Here is a 19,631-nt window from a genome sequence, read left to right as displayed (position 1 = left end):
TCATATAATTATATACAAATGCACTTCGGCCGGCCATAATCGGGACAACAGATGGGCTTCAATTTATAGGAACTAATTGGAAATTTTAAAGTTTTTAGGAAGAGTCGAATTGCAATTTACAGAGATCAAATGGTTTTTTTTTTCTTTCTAAATTTAGCTAGAGATTAATTAGCAATTTGTCTAAACTCTAAGAAGAATTAGATAACAATTCAAATTATTATTTTTATTATTTTCCAAGTAATTTTTACTGCTTGATTTTTGGATTGTTATAGTGAGGATTTACATCCCAAAATCTGGTCTCATTTCTATAAAGTAGAGAAAACTACTTTAATCCAAACTAAATAGAGGAGGAATATGAAAAATCGGATCAGAAATTCACAAGTATGAGCAAACCACATATTTTAAATTATTTCATGGACTTGCAATCCGTTTAGTAGATAGAGTAGAAATATGAAAGGGTCAGAAAAAATAAAAAAGAGATAATAAATGTGGATTGTTTCGTAGAGTGAAAATAACGAAAGAAGTTAAATAAAAAGGTGAAACACCACATTTCTTTTTTATTTCTTCACAAAATTACGTAAAAGTAAACAATACACTCAACTATATAAATGGCATTATGTGACAGCTAAAAACAATTAGAAGTTGACATTTTTGGCGGTTTAAACTGACAAAAACATATATCATAAGAGAAATAACCAATTTTAAAAAATATTAATTATCTATATTTTTTTTCTTCCTATATTTCTCTTTTTACCATTTATTTCAAAACAAATTCTCTAAAAAATTACTGTATTTCTCATATTTTTTGTTACATATTATATTTAAATATATTTCCATTCACCCTAATTTTTCTTTCCTATTTTTAGTTTTTCTATTCTTCTCCCTCTACTAAGCACACAAATGACACGATGATTTTACTCTTTCTAAAATATTATTTTAAAATTTAATTGTACCAAATCATATTTTTTAAGAATAGCTTTCCAAATAATAATAATAAAAAAAAGAACAAGTAAAAAACGCAACCCAAGGAAGAATAGTGCGATACGTGTCCCAAAATTAATTATAACCATGTCTAAAACTAAGAAGGAAGCGACCCAAGCCCAATAAAGGATATAGATAACCAAATAAAAAAGATAGCATACCAATTGATCATATATGTCCCAAAATAAATGTCCACCGTGACCGTGCCATATTCATTCTCCCTAAACCAATCATATCTTATAAGATTAAGACGCAACCCGTTATAAAGCACCTCCATATCTTACTTCTCATTAAAAACCAACTCAAGCCTATACTAACCAAAATCACATTTTAGTGATTCCAAAAGCTTGTTCACGAGAATGACTTCCGGTGAAAACCAGTTTCCCCCTCAGAAGCAAGACACACAACCAGGCAAAGAGTATCTCATGAATCCACCACCCCAATACAGCAGCCCCGATTACAACCCATCAAATCAACTTCAAGTATACATAATATTTAATTATTAATTACCTCCCATTATCCATATATAAGTACTTATTTTATATTTCCTTCAGTATCTAATTAATCGGTTATATATATATTTTGTAGGGGGTGATTCTGGAATTGGAAGAGCCGTGAGCGACTTGTTTTCACCTACGTGAAGGGGCAAGAGGATAGGGACGCGAGTGACACGCTTCAGATTATAAAAAAGGCTATACCTGCTGATTTGGGTTATGAAGAGAGTGGTGGATGAGGTCATCAAGGCTTATGGACGCATTGACATTCTGGTCAACAATGCAGCCGTGCAGTACGAGAGTGATTCCCTGGAAGAGATTGATGATGCAACACTTCAAATGGTGTTCCGAACTAATATCTTCTCCTATTTCTTCATGACCAAGTAATTAAGTAACACTACACTTAAACGTAAACCTTTTCCTATAACCGCATCTCAATACATCAAACATCATTTATTTTGATCTTTTTTCATAACATTAAAGTAGACACTTATGTTGATCCATTGATTTAAATATAAGTTTATATGTTTAATTATATTACCAACTTTGTGTTGGTGTGACTAACTGGTTCAAATCTTTAATGAGGCATTGAATTCAATTTTTATAGATGGAAAAATTGGACATAATTGAGAAGAAAGATTTCACTAAAAATAATTCTTCAGTATTTATTAATCATTTTAGACCAATAATATTAACTAAAAACATAATTTTAAGTGAGTTTTGATATATATAGGCATGGCTTGAAGCACATGAAGGAAGGAAGCAGCATTATCAACACAACATCAGTGACTGCATATAAGGGTTATGCAACACTGGTGGACTACGCATCGACAAAAGGTGCCATATTGGGGTTTACTCGGTCCCTAGCACTTCAGCTGGTGAGCAAGGGAATAAGAGTGAACGGGGTTGCACCTGGACCCATCTGGACTCCATTACAAGTAGCAAGCTTTAGGGAGGAAGAAATTGTTCGATTTGGTTCGGATGTGACGCCAATGAAGAGAGCTGGGCAGCCTATTGAGGTTGCTCCCTCTTATGTCTTTCTTGCAAGCAACCAATGCTCCTCTTACGTAACTGGCCAAGTCCTCCACCCTAACGGTCATACATACATATATATATATACATTCATACTATTTTACTCCTCAATCATAACTCATAAGTTTTTCCTTGTTGGGGTTTTCTGACTCTTACTTATTCTTTTTTTTTTTCCAGGTGGAATCATTGTGAATGCTTGATGAATTGAAGGATAAATGATAGACTGATATATATGTACGTAATGTCATTGTGGTTCTTGTGTCTACGCAAAGTATGGATGAATAATAATCGAGGTTGAAGGCAAGCATGTGTATTGCTTTCAAACGTATGGTATAAATTAACCTAATAAAATACATATGTATGCATAGTAATAGTAACATATATTTGTAAGCCCTCAATCACAGTTTGAGGCGGTTGCCATGCAAATTAGTCACCGTCACTGGGATTCAAAATAAAGTATCTGTATGTACCAAAATTAAGTGTGGTTAAATGGTTATATAGAGAACTTGATATCTGGTGAGACTGATCGATCGCCGGCTCAACTTACTGCTTTGTTTGTATGCTCGTTCGAAGCATTAGATCGACCTGTGTAGTACGTTATAACCATTAATATTAAATAAAAATTTGATACTTGAACTTTCAATATTACGCGTGTTTATGTATTTGATTACAATTTCACTTATTTCTAATTAACAATTGTAATTGTATCTTTTATAGTATTTTTCTTTATTTTATAGAAATCTAATTTTGTTATTAATATAAGAGTTTAATGGTTTATAGGTAAAATACTTTTATATTTTTATCCAATAATCACATATCATTGTTTTAATGTAATTTTTTAAATAGTTATCATAAAAATTAATAAACATAACATATATGATGAGTTATAATTAAATAATATTGTAAAACTTCTTTTAGTGTATAAAACTTTTTTACGATGTCACTGTATAACCTTTTTCTCTCAATATAATTATCTTTAATTAGTTATCCACCCAAACTTACTCTTTGCTCCAAATTATTAAATATACACAAGTGTTAATCAAAAAGACAGATTTTTCCATGTTATTGAAGCAAAATAACATCTATAATGTATCTCACGTGGTCATCCCCATGTCATAAGTGTAAGAATAATGTAAAATTCAATTAACCTCACGAAACAGGGAAAATTGATTTGAGAAGTAATATCATCACCATCAAATGCATTTCCTCTCCTTCAAAACATACAAATTAAAGCATAAAAAACATTTTTTTTAACAAATTTTTAAGAAACGTTGCTTATATAAACAATGCAAAATCATGTGTTCCATAGTAAATTGTTTAACTTGAAGTACTCTTAGTAATAAAATAAAATTGGCAATAATAATAGTTAGTATTATAATATAATTAGTATTGGCACTGAAGATGACCTTAATAATAGTTAGTATTCTAGTATAATTAATTGGAAATAAGAAAATAAAATTGTTGAAAAGTGGTTAAGAAATCAAGAAATAAAAGTTCAAAAAATGGTAAACGGGCATAAATCAAGCAAGATATGATAAGGATCACCGGACGCACTCAAAATTATATTTTTTTTCTTCTCTACATATGATAAAAGACTTTCTCCCACCTTGGTTATTTTGGATTAAAGGAATTGAAATAAGAACAAAATTTTAATTACGGAGCTGGAGGTTGGTGTAGAAAACAAATTAAGGAGGAGAAGGTGAAGAAATTAACTATGTATTTTTAATAGAATTTTGGTAGTTAACCTAAGTTACTTACTTTTAATTACCGTAATTAGTTTGCTCAAATCCTTGTTTTTCTCCAATGGTTCCTTTCACGTGAATGGGCAGGGGGTTTTCAGAAGATGATTTGCACGATTTCCATTAGAAATTATGTATTTATAATTAATAGAATTTTGGTAGTTAACCCAAGTTACTTTTACCTTAATTAGTTTGTTTAGATTAGTTGTTTTTCTCCCATGGTTTCTTTCACGTAAATTGTCATGGCGTTCAGAAGAAGGCTGCACGATTTCTACCTTATAAATCCAAGGTTAGTTTTCCATATAGTCATGGTGATCATTACTTACTTTCACCTTGGTTATGTTTGTGGCACAAATATGGCCGGGCGTATTAATTAACTTTCTTAATTTATGTATGTGGTTGAGTTTCTGTATTACATTGGTGAAGATCATGCGAAATGTTTTTAGCAACTATACCAGTCTTTCACTTAAGTTAATTGAAGGCATATGCGACCGAGTTTCACAAGGAATTGAAGAAGTGCACAAGTTATTGACAAATGGTTATGGTTGTTTAATTTCATGTGTGAAACCATGACTTTTATTGTTAATTTTTGGTCCATGCTTTAAATTTTCCATCTTCCTTTTCATTCTCACGTGAATTCTGAATTGAAGAGCTGAAAATTATGTTGAAAAAATATTTTTTAAAGTAATTATAATTTTGGTTTTTTAATTAAATTTAAACTCTTGTCATATTTTAGTTATGTTAATTAGTATAATACTTAAAAATAATGTTAAAATAATATAAATAGTAGTGTAATAACTAAAATAAATAGGGTAAGAAGAGGAGGGGTAAAAATAATGAAATCCTAGCTATTATATGTGTGTGTGAAAAAGAGAAATAAAAAATTAATAAATATTTAAGAATTAAAAAATAAGCTAAAAGTTAGCATTAATGTTATTTAATTTATTATTTCAAAAAATAATACAAGCTATTAAAAAATTATTTATCAAACATCATTAATAAATCAAATAAATCTTTTAATTTATAAAAAAAAAAACTAAAAATTAACTGAAATACTTGCTAAGTATACACTAGATGACTGTAAAAAAAATAAAAATGCACTAAATGTTATTTTAAAATGAATTATATCTAACCGGATTAATCATGATTCATGCGTATAAATATGTTTTAAAGAATAACTTCCCAAATATGTCACTCTCAAGGGAAAAAAAAACTTTCCAAATAAACAACCTAACACGTTGTGCAAAAATTAATGTAACCATGTCCTAAACTAGGAGGAAACCGCCCAAACCCAATCAAGCACAATGAAATGAAAAGGAAAACATAATCAATCATAACGTAGATGTGGAAAACAACTAAAATAGATAAAAACAAAAACAAAAACAACTAAAATTACTTTTTTTTTCATGTCCCAAAATAAAGAATCTTAAAACTTTTTTACACCCACAAATATAAAACAATTGGTTGATATTTTTATTTTTTCTTTATCTTTCTTTTCTTATCAAATTTATCACCTATCATACATATATTTGTTTTTATTTTCTCTCATCTCTGATCTCTGGAGTTGTCAACCAGCACTGGTGTCTCATTTCATTTCCTACGGAAGGCGTCCGGTACAAGAAACCGATCGACACCATACGCAGCAGCTCCTTCTGCCAATTCACGACGTCTCCTCAACTCATTTGCATTTCCATTCAAATTAATTAAAACCATCACTTTCACTCTTAGTTAATTTGTTTACGAAAAATGGCTTCCACTGAATACAGGTTTCTTCCTCAGAATACAACAGCCGTGTGCAACTTTAGAGGGTGCTACTGTCATTTTCACCTACGTGAAGGGGGCAAGAGGACAGGGAAGCGAGTGCACGCTTGAGATTATAAAAAAGGCTAAGGCTGAAGATGCCAAAGATCCATTGGCTATACCTGTTCATGATTTGGGTTATGAAGAGAATTGCAAGAGTGGTGGATGAGGTCATCAAAGCTTACGGGCGCTCAAAAAGAATTTAACATCCATCACAATGAAAGCATCTTTTTTTGCAATTTAGTAGTTTTCAAGCTAATGATAAGACATAAAACAAATACAATAAATTTAACAGACATACTAGTACAACACATTATCCTCTCAACCTCGAACTAATACCCCATCCACAAAAAAAAAAAAAAAAACCATGCTAGGCCGAATTCCAGAATACTTTGGACCTTATTTGACAAAAGGTGAAACCTGGAATAATCAACTAGACCTAATACCTCCAACCATTTTTGGCAAGAAGAAACCTTAAGTATTTCCCTCAATCACAACTAAGTACCCTCTCAACCATTACTTGTGAAGATAAAAGAATTTAACTTGTCTTAATATTATTAAGATTGTAAGGTTATCTTAAATTATATTTCCTTAATTAAAACCTTGAGACAAATAAATATGTATAAAAGATTAGATTCTCAAAATAACACATTATTTTATCCACTCTTATTTAATACCCTAATTATTTTTTGTGCCAAAACCTAACTAACTTAATCATCAAAGTACCTTTTGCAGATACCACATTCTTCAGAGGAGTCTTCTGTCGGATACTAGGGAAGAACACAACAAAGAGAAGGGCAAGGCAAGAAAGAAAAGTATCGGACCAACTTTAGACCGAAAGAATTAGAGATTATTTGCTGGGTAAAATATTGCAATTCATTGTCGAAAAATAATTTGATTTCCAATCCCTTCTTGTTTCCACGCTTAAAAAGAAGATAGAAGTCGAAAGGGAGAACGAACTATAAAAACAAAACATCAATGAAACTAAACCTAGGCACATTTTATCAAAAGTAGATGATTAGCAACTTTGCAAGCCACGAAGCAACATGCAAAACTTTCAACAATCTCTTTTAACAATGATGTCTAAATGTCTCAACTAAATTCTGTTAAAAACCTCAAGAAATACAATAGAAGTTCGGATATTAAATTAAGCAAAATTTCAAAATGCCACAATTCTGTCTAGCATGGAAATTAAAATATAGCAACTCCAGACACATACCACAAGAAGTTTAAAGCCTTCTACCCCTTCTACCACTCTTTCTACGAGTGCTATCCGAAGGAATGGGAGTCACATCCTCTGGAAAATCAAGAAACATTAATTAGTATTTAACAGTAAATGCCATACAAAAGAAATCAATCATAAAACAAAACTGGCTAATACAATGAAAATAAACATAAAAAAGATAACCCTTCAGAGTAAACAAAGAAATTAATGCCTCAACCCATCAGAGTTCAGAGTACACACTTTGGAAAATATATAGACAACACAAAAAAATGACAAGACATTTGAACAAGGGGAAAAATAAAGTGAAGGCAAGTACCTATACGACCAATTTTCATTCCTGAACGAGCAAGGGCACGAAGAGCTGATTGAGCACCAGGACCAGGTGTCTTTGTCTTGTTTCCACCAGTGGCACGGAGCTTGATATGAAGAGCAGTTATGCCAAGTTCCTGCTCCACAGTAATTTTAAACAGTGCATTAAACTTGACAGCTTCACAGAAAATTACATCCTATACTAACAGTGATTTCAGAGCATGACCGGAACAAAATCACTGAAACAGCTAAACAGAACATTGACCAGCGATATTGGCTAACAAACAGGATGATCAAATCGGAATTCTATCAAATTTATAAAGAAGAAAGCAGCATATGATAATAACAAAAATCACTAGCTAAAGAGAAAAGCCCACTGACCTTGCATCTGGCAGCAACATCCTGAGCTGCAAGCATAGCAGCATAAGGAGATGATTCATCTCTGTCAGCCTTAACCTTCATTCCACCTTAAGTTAGAAACCAAATACATAAGGAAATCACATCAGTTTTCCTATATCTACTAAAAAGGAAAAAAGACAACCAAAATTTATCTAATGACAATGTTAGCTTGGTGATACGCAAATAGATCCCAAGTTCTGTGAATAGAAAAAAAAATAAACCATTAAGATAAAGCAAAACAAAATTTTACAAAAGGGCAAGCCCAATCACTAAGCTCGCTCCATCATGGGGTATGGGGATACCTAAGTTCCAACATAAGAATCTCACAAAGAACATAAAAACTATAAATTACAGAAAAGCTAACAGGGAACAGGGGATAAGAAAAAAGAACATATATTGACTCTAACACAATTAAATCCACTGAAATATAGGCTATTTCAGTATCAATATCAATATTACAAAATATAAGTGAAAATTTAATAACAAAGCTCCCTTCATCATGGGATATGGGTATACCTAAGTGCCAACACAAGGATCTTACAAAGAGTATACAAATTAACTCTATCTAACCCAATAAAATCCACTGAAATTGGAAACGATTAAAGCTAAATAACAACTAACATTTAATTCATGCCATAATAGTAAGTAATTTTACGTATTGTAAAGAGAACCAGTCATATACCAGTGATGCGGACAAGCGTTTCCCTCCCAGACAAATCAGTGACATGCTGCAATCATAAAAATCAACCACGAAACTTCAGAAATTGATAATTAAAAGTGAGAAATAAAAGAAATGCAAATACTTACAATGAAGGTATCATTGAAGGAGGCAAAGATGCGAGCGACGCCAAAGACATGTTCACCATCTCTAACAGCTGGGCCCAGAGTCACGTTTTCTTCCTTTGGCTCTCTGACCTTTCTCCTCGACTGCGTAACAACAACAACAACAACAACAAAACCCTATCAGTATTGCCCTCTTGCGCTCCCAAACACACCGCTGAGTCTGAAAAGCTAGCTAGGGTTCGAGTGAAAATGGAAAAGTCTATTAGATTGATTTTACGAAGATCTACGCACCATGGTTGCAATGCGGTGAAGGGCTTCGGGGATTGGATGAACCTTCTTCGGCGTTCAAAGCTGATTCTGCAAACTGAAGAATGGAGGCACCGTTTGTTTCGTTTTTATATCTAAGTCAGACTAGGGTTTTGCAGAGTGAAAAACTGGAATTTGCAATGTTACCCCTCAATTTTTTTATTTACTGAACTTTCAGTCTGATTTTAAAGAGGGAAAAAAAAATATGATCCAATTATTTTGGTTTTATTAGTTTATCGTCTAATCAATTTAGTCTAGAATTTTAATTCCACTTGATGTAAATTGATTTTAATCTTTTCATTTCATTTTTTTTAGAAAATATCAACTCAAAGGTAAGATATATAATAATTATAATAAAAAATAACTTAAAATATCAAATATTTCATTTAAATGTCATTATACAACTAATAATAATATACTATGCATCTTAAGTGAAATAATTAATAAAAAAAATATCTAATTAAATATATTTTTTATAAATCAATATAAAATATATGGATTTTATAAATATATAATAAATAAAAATAAAAATATGAGTGATATTATAAATTTGTGAACTAATATACAAATTCAGCAGCTTGAATAGGATTTGATTGATTTTTAAAATTAAATCCGATTCAATAAAAAAATTTGAATTTAAAGGTGTTTGGTTGAGGAAGAAAGGAGAGAAATAGAGAAAAAAAAATTATATGATTCTTACACTCTTCTGCTCTACTTTAATTTAGAAAAATTCTTTTTCTTTTTTTTATCTTTTTTATATTTATTTTCTAAACCAAATACACTATAAAGGAACTAAAGTTGTATTAAAATCTGTTTTTAACTATTAATATTTTGTTATAAAAATATTAAAATTCAATTTAAAAATTAAGATTAAAATCATATATTGAAAGATATAAATGATTAAGAAAATTAAGTATGAAAATAAAGATAAAAAAATATTGCTTTAAGAGGGACCAAAATCAAAACACTCCAATTTTATAGTTACAAAAAAAATATTAAGTCTATAAAAATTATCATGATATTTAATAAAAATAAATTATCAATTTAATCCTAAATTTATATCTCATGGTCTAGTCTTTAAAACTAAGAAAAATTAAAATATATATTTAAAATATTTTAAAACTTCATTAAGTCCTTGAAATTATTTTTTTTCCTCATTTTATTCTTAGCGATTAAGTCCTGGACAGAGATCAAAATAAGAGAAATGGGTTAATTTTAAGACTTATTTAAGTTTTTCTTCATTTCAGAATGACAAAGGACCAAATGGGTCATTTTATTTATTTAATAAATATTTACCCCACATATTTAACATGTGTGACACATTGATTATAAAAAATGTTTCAGCACCTGATTTAATTAGTGAGAAAGTATTGAACTTTGTAGAAATACATTTTATTTAGTTGAAATTAGTATGAGTGTATGATCGGAGTGGTACACAGGAGAATTAAATAGACATAATAAAAAGTATAAAATATATTTTTCAAAAATGAGCATCCATATCCCTCGCAATCTCATGCAGTGTCCGACCCTCCAACTTTTGGTTTTGTTGGGTTGACACCACCATTGATCTTCCAAGCTCTCTTGTTCTGTCAGCATAAACAATTAAATGACTCATTGAGAGAGTAGTTTTCACAAACCGTTCATTCATGGACACCAAAGGCAGTGAATTTTCAACTCCTTTGCTTTCCACAAACAATGGTGGCGTTGACTTCCAGGGAAATAGGCAACGTGAAGCTTCTCCAATATCACTTACTCTCATCCTCAGCACCCTTACTGCTGTTTTTGGTTCTTACGGTGGTGGGTTTTGCGGTAAGTTAATTATCCTTTACACATTTAGTGTCGCCGATCGGATACCAAAGACATGTGGGGAAAAAAAATATCCTTTTCACATTTTGGTTCATGTTCATCACTGTGCTGTCACATAACAATAACAATTCATATTGCAGATCGGATATTCATCCTCTGCTCAAACTGGAATCATGCATGATCTCCATCTCTCTCTCGCCCTGGTTTCAACCTCCAGTCACAACTCACAACCTTTTTTTTCAACCTCTCTTAAAATGTCTCACATTGGTAGCAATAGTAGAATATGATTGGAAATACTCCTTATAAAACTTAGATGCAGTTAATTAAGTATTTTATGTGTTCTTTTCTAATTAGAATTGGAAATTTATTTCGATAATTTGCATAATAAATGTTTATATTAAATTTCAGACATAGTTTTCTCAGATGAAACTCTGATCCTGATTAGAAAATAGCACCAAAGAAACACCCAAGAAACTGCATTAAGTTTTCACCTATCATTTACACCTTATAGTTTATTTGACCGTGTTCACATCCTTATAATTAAGTTAAACTCTTTGCACTTTTATAGTACTCAACTTTTGGTTCAATAGTGACCGTTGGGGCAATGACCGGCTCCATTGTAAGCGGTAAAATAGCAGATTATGCAGGTCGCCGAGTTGTAAGTTAAAGCCAGGCTACACTTAATTTTAATTTCAATGTTTCTGTTGTTTACCATTGGTTACTTTGCATTCTGATGTGCAGACCATGGGTTTCTCAGAGGTTTGCCATTAATTTCTTCCCAGATTTCTCTTGCTTGAATTGCAGGCATGTCAAGGAATTAACTATATATGAGGCTTGTTATCAGACAAAGAAAAATATTTTTCTCTTCGGTCTCAAATATAAAAAAGAAAAAAAATAAAATTCTTGAAAATTTTTAACTAATTCTATCACATTTAATGCTATTATCTCTAAAATATCCTTCATTTAATTGAGATTTTTTTTTTTTTATCTCTGATATGAGGATCTAATGAAGGGTAAGTTTGGAAAATTTTAGTTTTTAATTGAGATCAGTACAATTAAATGTGGTTAATTAACTTTTTAGTAACTACAGTATAGCGTTAATTTGTTAATTTTGGGGTTAATTTCCTTAAATTCAGTCTTTGATATCAAACATTTCGTGTTTGAAGGATGCTTGATGGCTTTACATTGGAAGACTGTTGATAGGGTGTGGGATTGGCCTGATTTCTTATGAGGTAATTGCTTTGACGTTTAATGTTATGACTGCAGTTCAAATTAATGTTATTCAGTCAATCAAGAAATACAAATTAATAGTTCCCTTTGCATATTAGATTCCAGTCTATATAGCAGAAATAAGCACCCAAGATTTTTCTAGGAGCATTTACTGAAGTTCATCAGGTAAAGCAATATATATTATATAATGATAATGCATGATATTCTTGATATCATTTTAGCCTTATTTTGTGTATCATGCCACTTATGTTTTATACGTATCAGCTAAAGGCTTATTTCAAATGTCTATTTGATACTGTTTTGGGTTTTGACAGTTCATGGGTTGTTGTGGGTTGTCATTAAGTTACCTTATTGGAGCATTTTTGAATTGGAGGATTTTGGCTTTGATTGGTAATATTATTCTTTTTGTCGCTCTTTTCACAAAACAAACTTAAAAAGGGTTCCGTGTAACTCACATCATTTTTTGTATTTATCTCGGGAACTATCTCGTGTCTTTTTCAGCTTCTGACTCTCCCCTTTATCCCTGATTCTCCCAGGTGGCTGGTGAGTATGAGAGTTGTTCATAGCTTCTGGAATTTTGTTGTTTGGGAACTATATGCATGCTGGACACAGATCATACAAGCAACTGAATTTTTTCCTCACTTTGGTCAAATGATTAGAGTCAGCACATCTCATTAGATAAACCTAGCACAAGTGATAAATGTAATCTTCTGCTGGCTAAGGTTGGTCGCTTGAAAGAGAGTGATTATGCTTTACAGTAACTCAGAGGAAAGCATGCTGATTTATCAAGAGGCCACTGAAATCAAAGTATATAACAAGTTTATGTTTATTAGAATTTTATACTTTGATTATGAATCTTATGATCCCTTGATATCTATCATTTCTTATACTGTAACTTCATTTGTAGGATTATACAGAAGCCCTTCAGCACCAGACAGAAGCTAGCATTATTGGCTTATTTCAATCACAGTATTTAAAAACACTTACTGTGAGCATTCTAATTTCTAAATTAACCCCATTCGTGCAGCCTATCTTAACCTTTTGCAGGCTCTTATGGAAATTAGTTACTTGGTTAGGTTGGAGTAGGCTTGATGATACTGCAACAATTTGGAGGGGTTAGTGGCTTTCTTTTCTATACAAATTCCATATTTATCTCCGCAGGTATGTGAAGGTCCTTTTCTGAGCTTCTGTCGTATAATGCATACATAAGAAAAAACAAATGTGAGAATATTAGATTTGTGTCAGATTCATAAGAAAGCAAAAATTCTTCTCTATGACAGGCTTTTGGGATAGTCTTGGAACGATAGCAACGGTTGCTGTTAAGGTTCTTAATTCTGTTTACACAATTTCATCATTTCTATTTGCTTAATTCTATATAAGATGAGTTTGGTGCCATTTTTTATGTGTGTACGTTGTACCTTTCAATCCTGAGTCTTCTCTTCACACTCAGTCCCATTATTTGTATTTATAGGTCCCATTGACAACTTTAGGAGTGCTTTTGATGGATAAATGTGGAAGACGGCCACTTTTACTGGTAAAATGGTTGAGGTTTTATTAAAAAATTTATTTTTTCCATGTACTTTTATTTCTGATTGGAAAATTTTGATTTTTGACTCTTAACACGGGCGTCTGCAATTGGAACATGCTTAGGAAGCTTCCTCACAGCTCTATCATTCTTCTTAAAGGTTCTTTTAGTTTTAATAGAAGATCTTTTCTTAATAAGTTGTATTTGAATTATTTCCAAGAATAATTAGGCTTGCCTGATACAGGATTTACATAAATGGAATGGAATCAGTCCCATTATGGCGCTTGTTGGTGTAGTGGTAATGCTTATATGATTATGCACGTACATGTATCTTCGACTATGCCATGAAATCTCTTAAACTTAAATTTTAGCTCTAGGTATCTAACTTAAATGGATTCAATCATTTCTCTGGTTTGTGACCATAAAAGAGTTATGTCAAAATCTTACCTAATAATCTTTTGTGCATCTTTATCACAATTAAGAGTAAAATTTCGTAGATTAGTATTTCTTGCACGTAAGTTCTTGATTTCTTGCTCGAATTTTTATGATGTTCCCCATTTTCTCTCATTTTTTGTTGGCCTTGTATGTTGTCTTAGTGAATAGTAGTAGAATTGAGTTTAAGAAATGATAAAAATTCAGTTCATGTTGCATAGAGACTGATTTACTTAAGGATTGTATGATTGATAGAAAAAAAAAGAAGCAATTCGGCTTATAAATTTGTTAATGAGCAGGTGTATATGGGATCTTTCTCGCTAGGCTTGGCAGGAATTCCGTGGGTAATAATGTCTGAGGTAGCTTTGTCCAACTGTGATTTAAATCATGAAATAAAAATTGAAATATAATAAGTTCTCAACAGGATGAATTGTTATATTTTATTTTTCAGATATTTTCCATTAATGCGAAGGGCTCTGCTTGAAGTTTAGTAACCTTGGTTAACTGGTCGTGCTCTTGGATTGTTTCATATGCTTTTAACTTTCTCGTGAGTTGGAGTTCGGAAGGTAAGCATACTCTTAATCCCTGGTTCCCTCTATAAGCAATACATTCCGTACAATCTAAAAAGAATTCAAGCTTCTTTGAATTCGTATTAAGAGATGAATTTGGTATTCCCCAGCTACAGAATTCATGCATAATAAACACACCCAGTTATTCAAAACAAAGGAGTGCTTCGCATTCGCAGGTCTGAAGGGAAATAATATTCAGCAAGTAACAGTAGTTATTGTATTGTATGTTTTTTTTTCAATATTATTTTATGTCTCATCTTACATTTCTCATTTAATTTTCTGTTACTATTTAGTAATAAAAAAAACTGTACAAATATCATAGTGTGGAAATAAATACCATTGTGAAAAAATAATGCAATGGTATGTGTTGGGTTGAAAAAAAATAGCCGCACCCAAATATCTTAAGTTAGTACTTCATCATTCATCACATGCAAGAAAACGTTTGATACTTACCAACTTAGACGTCGATGTCGTTGAACACTTCATAATGCAACAGATTGGAACTCTTTATGATGACACATTCTAAACAAAATTTTTGCCAATCGCTACAGTTACGCATGGCCAGTAACAAAAATATCTCACGGTAATCGAATTTTAAAATAATAAAACACCTTATCTCAAGTCAACAAGACACGTGACTTATCTCCAACATGTGTCTTGTTGACTTATCTCCAAAGAAAAACATTCTATCAAGTACTCCAATCCTTTCCAAGCCACGAAGCAACATGCAAAACTTTCAACAATCTCTGACAATAATGCCTAAATGTACCAACTAAATTCTGTTCAAAACCTCAAGAAATACAATAGAAGTTCTTATATTAACTTAAGCAAAATTTCAAAATGCCACAATTCTGTTTGACATGGAAATTAAAATACCACGAGAACCTTAAAGCCTTCTACCCCTTCTACCACTCTTTCTACGTGTGCTATCGGAAGGAATGGGGGTCACATCCTCTGAAAAATCAAGAAACAATAATTAACATTTAGCAATAAACATACAAATGAAATCAATAAGAAAACAAAACGGGGAAATACAACGAATATAGAAATAAAACAGCCATTCAGAGTAAACAAGATAAACAACACACTATAATGTGTAAGAGGCAAAAAAATGGATGTATATAAACACAAAATAAAAGGAGAATAACAAGGCATTTGAGTAAGAGGCAAAAAAATTGAATTATGGTTTTCTTAAAAAGGCAGATACCTATGCGGCCAATTTTCATTCCAGAGCGAGCAAGGGCACGAAGAGCTGATTGAGCACCAGGACCAGGTGTTTTTGTCTTGTTTCCACCCGTCGCACGGAGCTTGATATGAAGAGCAGTTATGCCCAGTTCCTGCTCCACAATAATTTGAAACAGTGCATTAAGCTTGACAACTTCACAGAAAATAACAACATATACTACAATGATTTCACATAGCATGACCTGAACAAAATCACTGAAACAGCTAATCAGAACAATTGACCAGTGATACTGGTTAACAAATAGGATGATCAAATCAGTATCTTATCAAATTCATAAAGAAGAAAGCAGAGCATATGAAAATATCAAAACTTAATATGGTTAACAGAAAAATAGCTATGTTAATGAGAAGACCACTGACCTTGCATCTGGCAGCAACGTCCTGTGCAGCAAGCATAGCAGCATAGGGAGACGATTCATCCCTGTCAGCCTTAACCTTCATTCCACCTGAAGTTAGAAAACAATGGCATAGGTAAATCACAGCAGTTTTCCTATATAACCAAAGTGGAAAAGACTAAACCAAAATTTATTTAATGGTGAAAAATGTTAGCTTGGTAATACACAAAATGGACCCAATGTTCTGTATATAGACAAAGCAAAACAAACATTTTAAAAAGAGTAGGCCCAATCACATGGGTACCTATGTGCCAACATAAGGATCTCACAAGGAGGATATAAATTAACAAGAAGCCAATACAATAAAATACACTGAAATTAGATATTGGCTATTTCAATATCAATATCAATATTATATAACATGTGAGAATTTACTAAAAACTGGAAGAGGAAGAAGAAGAAAACATAGTAGCAGCTAAAGAATAATCAGCATTTTCTGTAATAAGAAGAGAAGCAATCATACCTGTGATGCGTACAAGTGTTTCCCTCCCGGACAGATCAGTGACATGCTGCAATCATAAAAATCAACCACGAAACTTCAGCAATTGATAATTGAAAGTGAGAAATAAAAGAAATGCAAATACTTACAATGAAGGTATCATTGAAGGAGGCAAAGATGCGAGCGACGCCAAAGACATGTTCGCCATCTCTAACAGCTGGGCCCAGAGTCACGTTTTCTTCTTTTGGCTCTCTAACCTTTCTTCTCGACTGCACAACAACAACAAAACAAAAACCCTATCAGAATTGCCCTCTTGCGTTCTCAAACACACACCACCGAGTCAGAAAATTCTAGGGTTCGAGTGAAAAGGGAAAAGTCTATTTGATTGATTTTACGAAGATCTACGTACCATGGTTGCAATGCGGTGAAGGGCTTCGGAGATTGGATGAACTTTCTTCGGCGTTTAAAGTTGCTGCTGCAGAGTGAGGAATGGCGGCACCGTTTCGTTTTTATATCTACCAGGTGGGATTAGGGTTTTGCAGAGTGGTGAACTGAAATTTACATAGTTAACCCTAAACCTTTTTTATTTACTGAAATATATATGCACAACGACCCCAGATTTTACCCTTTTTTTTTCTTCGTCTAATTTTCAAGTTATACTATTAGAGTTGGGCTTGGGCTCACTGGTGAGTAGGCACGGACTTGGTCTCTAATATAACCAAAAATATAAATATTAGTATTTTAGACTTTTAGTATTTGTAATAGTTTAATTGATAAGATAGAAATTTAATAATAATTAAAATTTTACTATAAAAACTATATTATAAATAAATTTATAACAAATCTAAATCATTAGTATTTTAGTTTCTAAAATATACTATATAAATGTTTATTTTTATAAACTGGATTTTATAGTAAAAAGTATTTTTAAACAAAAAAATATACTTTAAATTTACGATAAACCATTTATATGGTAAAACAATGTTAAATATTGATGATGTCACATGTATTTGGAATTATATCATATTAAAATAGTCATTGATAAATCACCCATTCAGTTGAAGATTATCTCTTTTGATTCTTACAAAAATATAATTATTTTTGTTTTAATTATTTGGCATACATATATTAAGTCAATTTATTTTCTTTTGAACATATTTTAGAATATAAAATCACTTTTGACTTTTTTATTTGAAATTCAATAATATTTTTTTAAAAGAGAGGATTAAATAAAAAAGTGTATTAATCTATAGATGATCAAAAGTTTATTGATGCAAAAAAAAAATTGGATTTTAAAGGGCATCAGTTCAATATTAACGATCTTGATTATTATTATTTTACTAAAAAATGCTAACAAAAGAAATTAGAGTATGCTTGAGTGTCTTTTGCTCGACCTGGCTCGTTGAGCGTCTAACGTTCTCTCACTCTAGAGGCACTCTGTCATCTGAGGTTCAACAAGAAACATTGTTTTGGGATTATACATTCACGAGCCTTGTCAGTGACATTGGCCTGTATTGTTTTACTTTTTAACTAACGTATCACAGGTGGACAACTCAAACTTGGTAATGGATATCAACTGCGACAACATTTTGAACATCTCCAAACTGATTTAGTAACTAGCCGGTGTTCATATTAACACCAGTCACCAACTTTTGGGGCAACTATTCTTGACCATTTTCGGTCTGACCACATGGCAGGGCCCGTCAGTAACTACTTAATGCCTTACTAGCCATTTATTGTTATGTAATGCATTTCATGCCTACATGTACATTTCTAAGCCTCATTATTCGTTTCCTATGCTTTTTACCTTAAGCATTGGAGTGTTTTTACTTATATTTTTAGGTTTTGTTGCTTGCATTGGATCACTCAACCACCTCATGTGTCCACCACATTTGATGGTGCCAAATCCCCTTGAATAAGTACTCACCTTGTCTCATAGAGGCATATATATATAATTGTCTAATTAAAAGAGTTTATTAAAGTTACACTCACTCATCTTTAAATAATAAGTTATACCATAATATATTTTAAGAAAATTTATTATTATAACTCGGTCTGACCACATGGCAGGGCCCGTCAGTAACTACTTAATGCCTTACTAGTCATTTATTGTTATGTAATGCATTTCATGCCTACATGTACATTTCTAAGCCTCATTATTCGTTTCCTATGCTTTTTACCTTAAGCATTGGAGTGTTTTTACTTATATTTTTAGGTTTTGTTGCTTGCATTGGATCACTCAACCACCTCATGTGTCCACCACATTTGATGGTGCCAAATCCCCTTGAATAAGTACTCACCTTGTCTCATAGAGGCATATATATATAATTGTCTAATTAAAAGAGTTTATTAAAGTTACACTCACTCATCTTTAAATAATAAGTTATACCATAATATATTTTAAGAAAATTTATTATTATAACTCGTTAACTTACTCTTTGTACGAATTAAATAGATGTAAGTTAACAAACTCTATATATACTTGCTAACATACACCTTATTTTTTAGAAGAAATAAATCACATTAAGTATATTTTAAGAAAATTTATAATTATGATTTAATAATTTACTTATTATAAAAAATAAGTGAATATAAATTAACAAATTCCTTAATTAATTAAAACACACATATATATACTCAACAACTTTAAGAATGATTATATTACTAATGTTATAAGGTGATGTTTGGATAATTTTTTAGTTATTTAGTTGTTGTAATTTTTTAATTAATACTACATTTTATTGATTTAAAGTTTAAGTAAATACATGAATGAGTATTGAAGTTGACAACCAGATACAAGTATTTTTTTTTTCTTCAAATTTAGGTACGGAGAATACTCCACCAAGACCTACTCATAGTTACCCCTAGTTCCTTCTACTTAAAACAATAAAACTTCTCTCAATAATTATCCCTCAGATCTTT

General features: G+C 31.6%; 3 protein-coding genes and 1 pseudogene across 4 annotated transcripts; 2 read left to right on the top strand and 2 right to left on the bottom strand.

Annotated features, from left to right (window-relative positions):
* The first annotated feature begins 888 nt into the window (after positions 1 to 888).
* Positions 889 to 3,150, top strand: LOC100781146 (NADPH-dependent aldehyde reductase 1, chloroplastic-like; annotated as a pseudogene).
* A 4,019-nt stretch (positions 3,151 to 7,169) lies between these two features.
* On the bottom strand, positions 7,170 to 9,211 carry LOC100780604 (40S ribosomal protein S14). Its single transcript, XM_003521675.5, has 6 exons — positions 9,054 to 9,211; positions 8,787 to 8,906; positions 8,662 to 8,707; positions 7,962 to 8,047; positions 7,588 to 7,717; positions 7,170 to 7,343 (listed from the first exon to the last, which is right to left on the bottom strand). The coding sequence occupies exons 1-6, from the start codon at positions 9,054 to 9,056 to the stop codon at positions 7,276 to 7,278; spliced, it is 453 nt and encodes a 150-aa protein (XP_003521723.1). The 5' UTR covers positions 9,057 to 9,211; the 3' UTR covers positions 7,170 to 7,275.
* A 1,354-nt stretch (positions 9,212 to 10,565) lies between these two features.
* On the top strand, positions 10,566 to 15,352 carry LOC100787004 (sugar transporter ERD6-like 5). Its single transcript, XM_026127954.2, has 14 exons — positions 10,566 to 10,877; positions 11,015 to 12,106; positions 12,203 to 12,269; positions 12,419 to 12,494; positions 12,606 to 12,647; positions 12,764 to 12,911; positions 13,012 to 13,092; positions 13,181 to 13,265; positions 13,385 to 13,428; positions 13,576 to 13,638; positions 13,874 to 13,927; positions 14,361 to 14,420; positions 14,513 to 14,627; positions 14,741 to 15,352. Exons 6-13 carry the CDS (start codon positions 12,852 to 12,854, stop codon positions 14,543 to 14,545), a joined length of 480 nt encoding a protein of 159 aa, XP_025983739.1. The 5' UTR covers positions 10,566 to 10,877; positions 11,015 to 12,106; positions 12,203 to 12,269; positions 12,419 to 12,494; positions 12,606 to 12,647; positions 12,764 to 12,851; the 3' UTR covers positions 14,546 to 14,627; positions 14,741 to 15,352.
* LOC100499665 (uncharacterized) lies at positions 15,340 to 17,280 on the bottom strand. 2 transcript variants are annotated; one of them, NM_001251081.2, is given in 6 exon segments: positions 15,340 to 15,584; positions 15,838 to 15,967; positions 16,236 to 16,321; positions 16,734 to 16,779; positions 16,859 to 16,978; positions 17,119 to 17,190. In NM_001251081.2, coding segments are annotated over 6 exon segments (453 nt in total). In that variant the 5' UTR covers positions 17,122 to 17,190; the 3' UTR covers positions 15,340 to 15,516.
* Positions 17,281 to 19,631: the final 2,351 nt, after the last annotated feature.

The sequence above is a fragment of the Glycine max genome, chromosome 3, assembly GCF_000004515.6.
Source record: "Glycine max cultivar Williams 82 chromosome 3, Glycine_max_v4.0, whole genome shotgun sequence".
Classification (NCBI taxonomy): Eukaryota; Viridiplantae; Streptophyta; class Magnoliopsida; order Fabales; family Fabaceae; genus Glycine; species Glycine max.
Note: the sequence above shows the minus strand (reverse complement) of the source record. Positions and strands in the feature narration are given on the sequence as shown.

Bases quoted from the DNA above. Each gene is read 5' to 3' on its own strand.
- LOC100780604 (XM_003521675.5), bottom strand. The intron at 8,708-8,786 runs GTAAGTATTTGC...TTATGATTGCAG, and splicing joins CCTTCAATGATACCTTCATT to CATGTCACTGATTTGTCTGG. The intron at 7,718-7,961 runs GTCAGTGGGCTT...ACTGTGGAGCAG, and splicing joins ATGTTGCTGCCAGATGCAAG to GAACTTGGCATAACTGCTCT.
- LOC100787004 (XM_026127954.2), top strand. From the start codon at position 12,852: ATGCTTTACAGTAACTCAGAGGAAAGCATGCTGATTTATCAAGAGGCC. The intron at 12,912-13,011 runs GTATATAACAAG...CTTCATTTGTAG, and splicing joins AAGAGGCCACTGAAATCAAA to GATTATACAGAAGCCCTTCA. The intron at 13,639-13,873 runs GTAAAATGGTTG...TGCCTGATACAG, and splicing joins GAAGACGGCCACTTTTACTG to GATTTACATAAATGGAATGG.
- LOC100499665 (XM_041013754.1), bottom strand. The intron at 16,322-16,733 runs GTATGATTGCTT...TTCTAACTTCAG, and splicing joins AACACTTGTACGCATCACAG to GTGGAATGAAGGTTAAGGCT. The intron at 16,106-16,235 runs GTCAGTGGTCTT...TTTGTTAACCAG, and splicing joins ACGTTGCTGCCAGATGCAAG to TATCACTGGTCAATTGTTCT.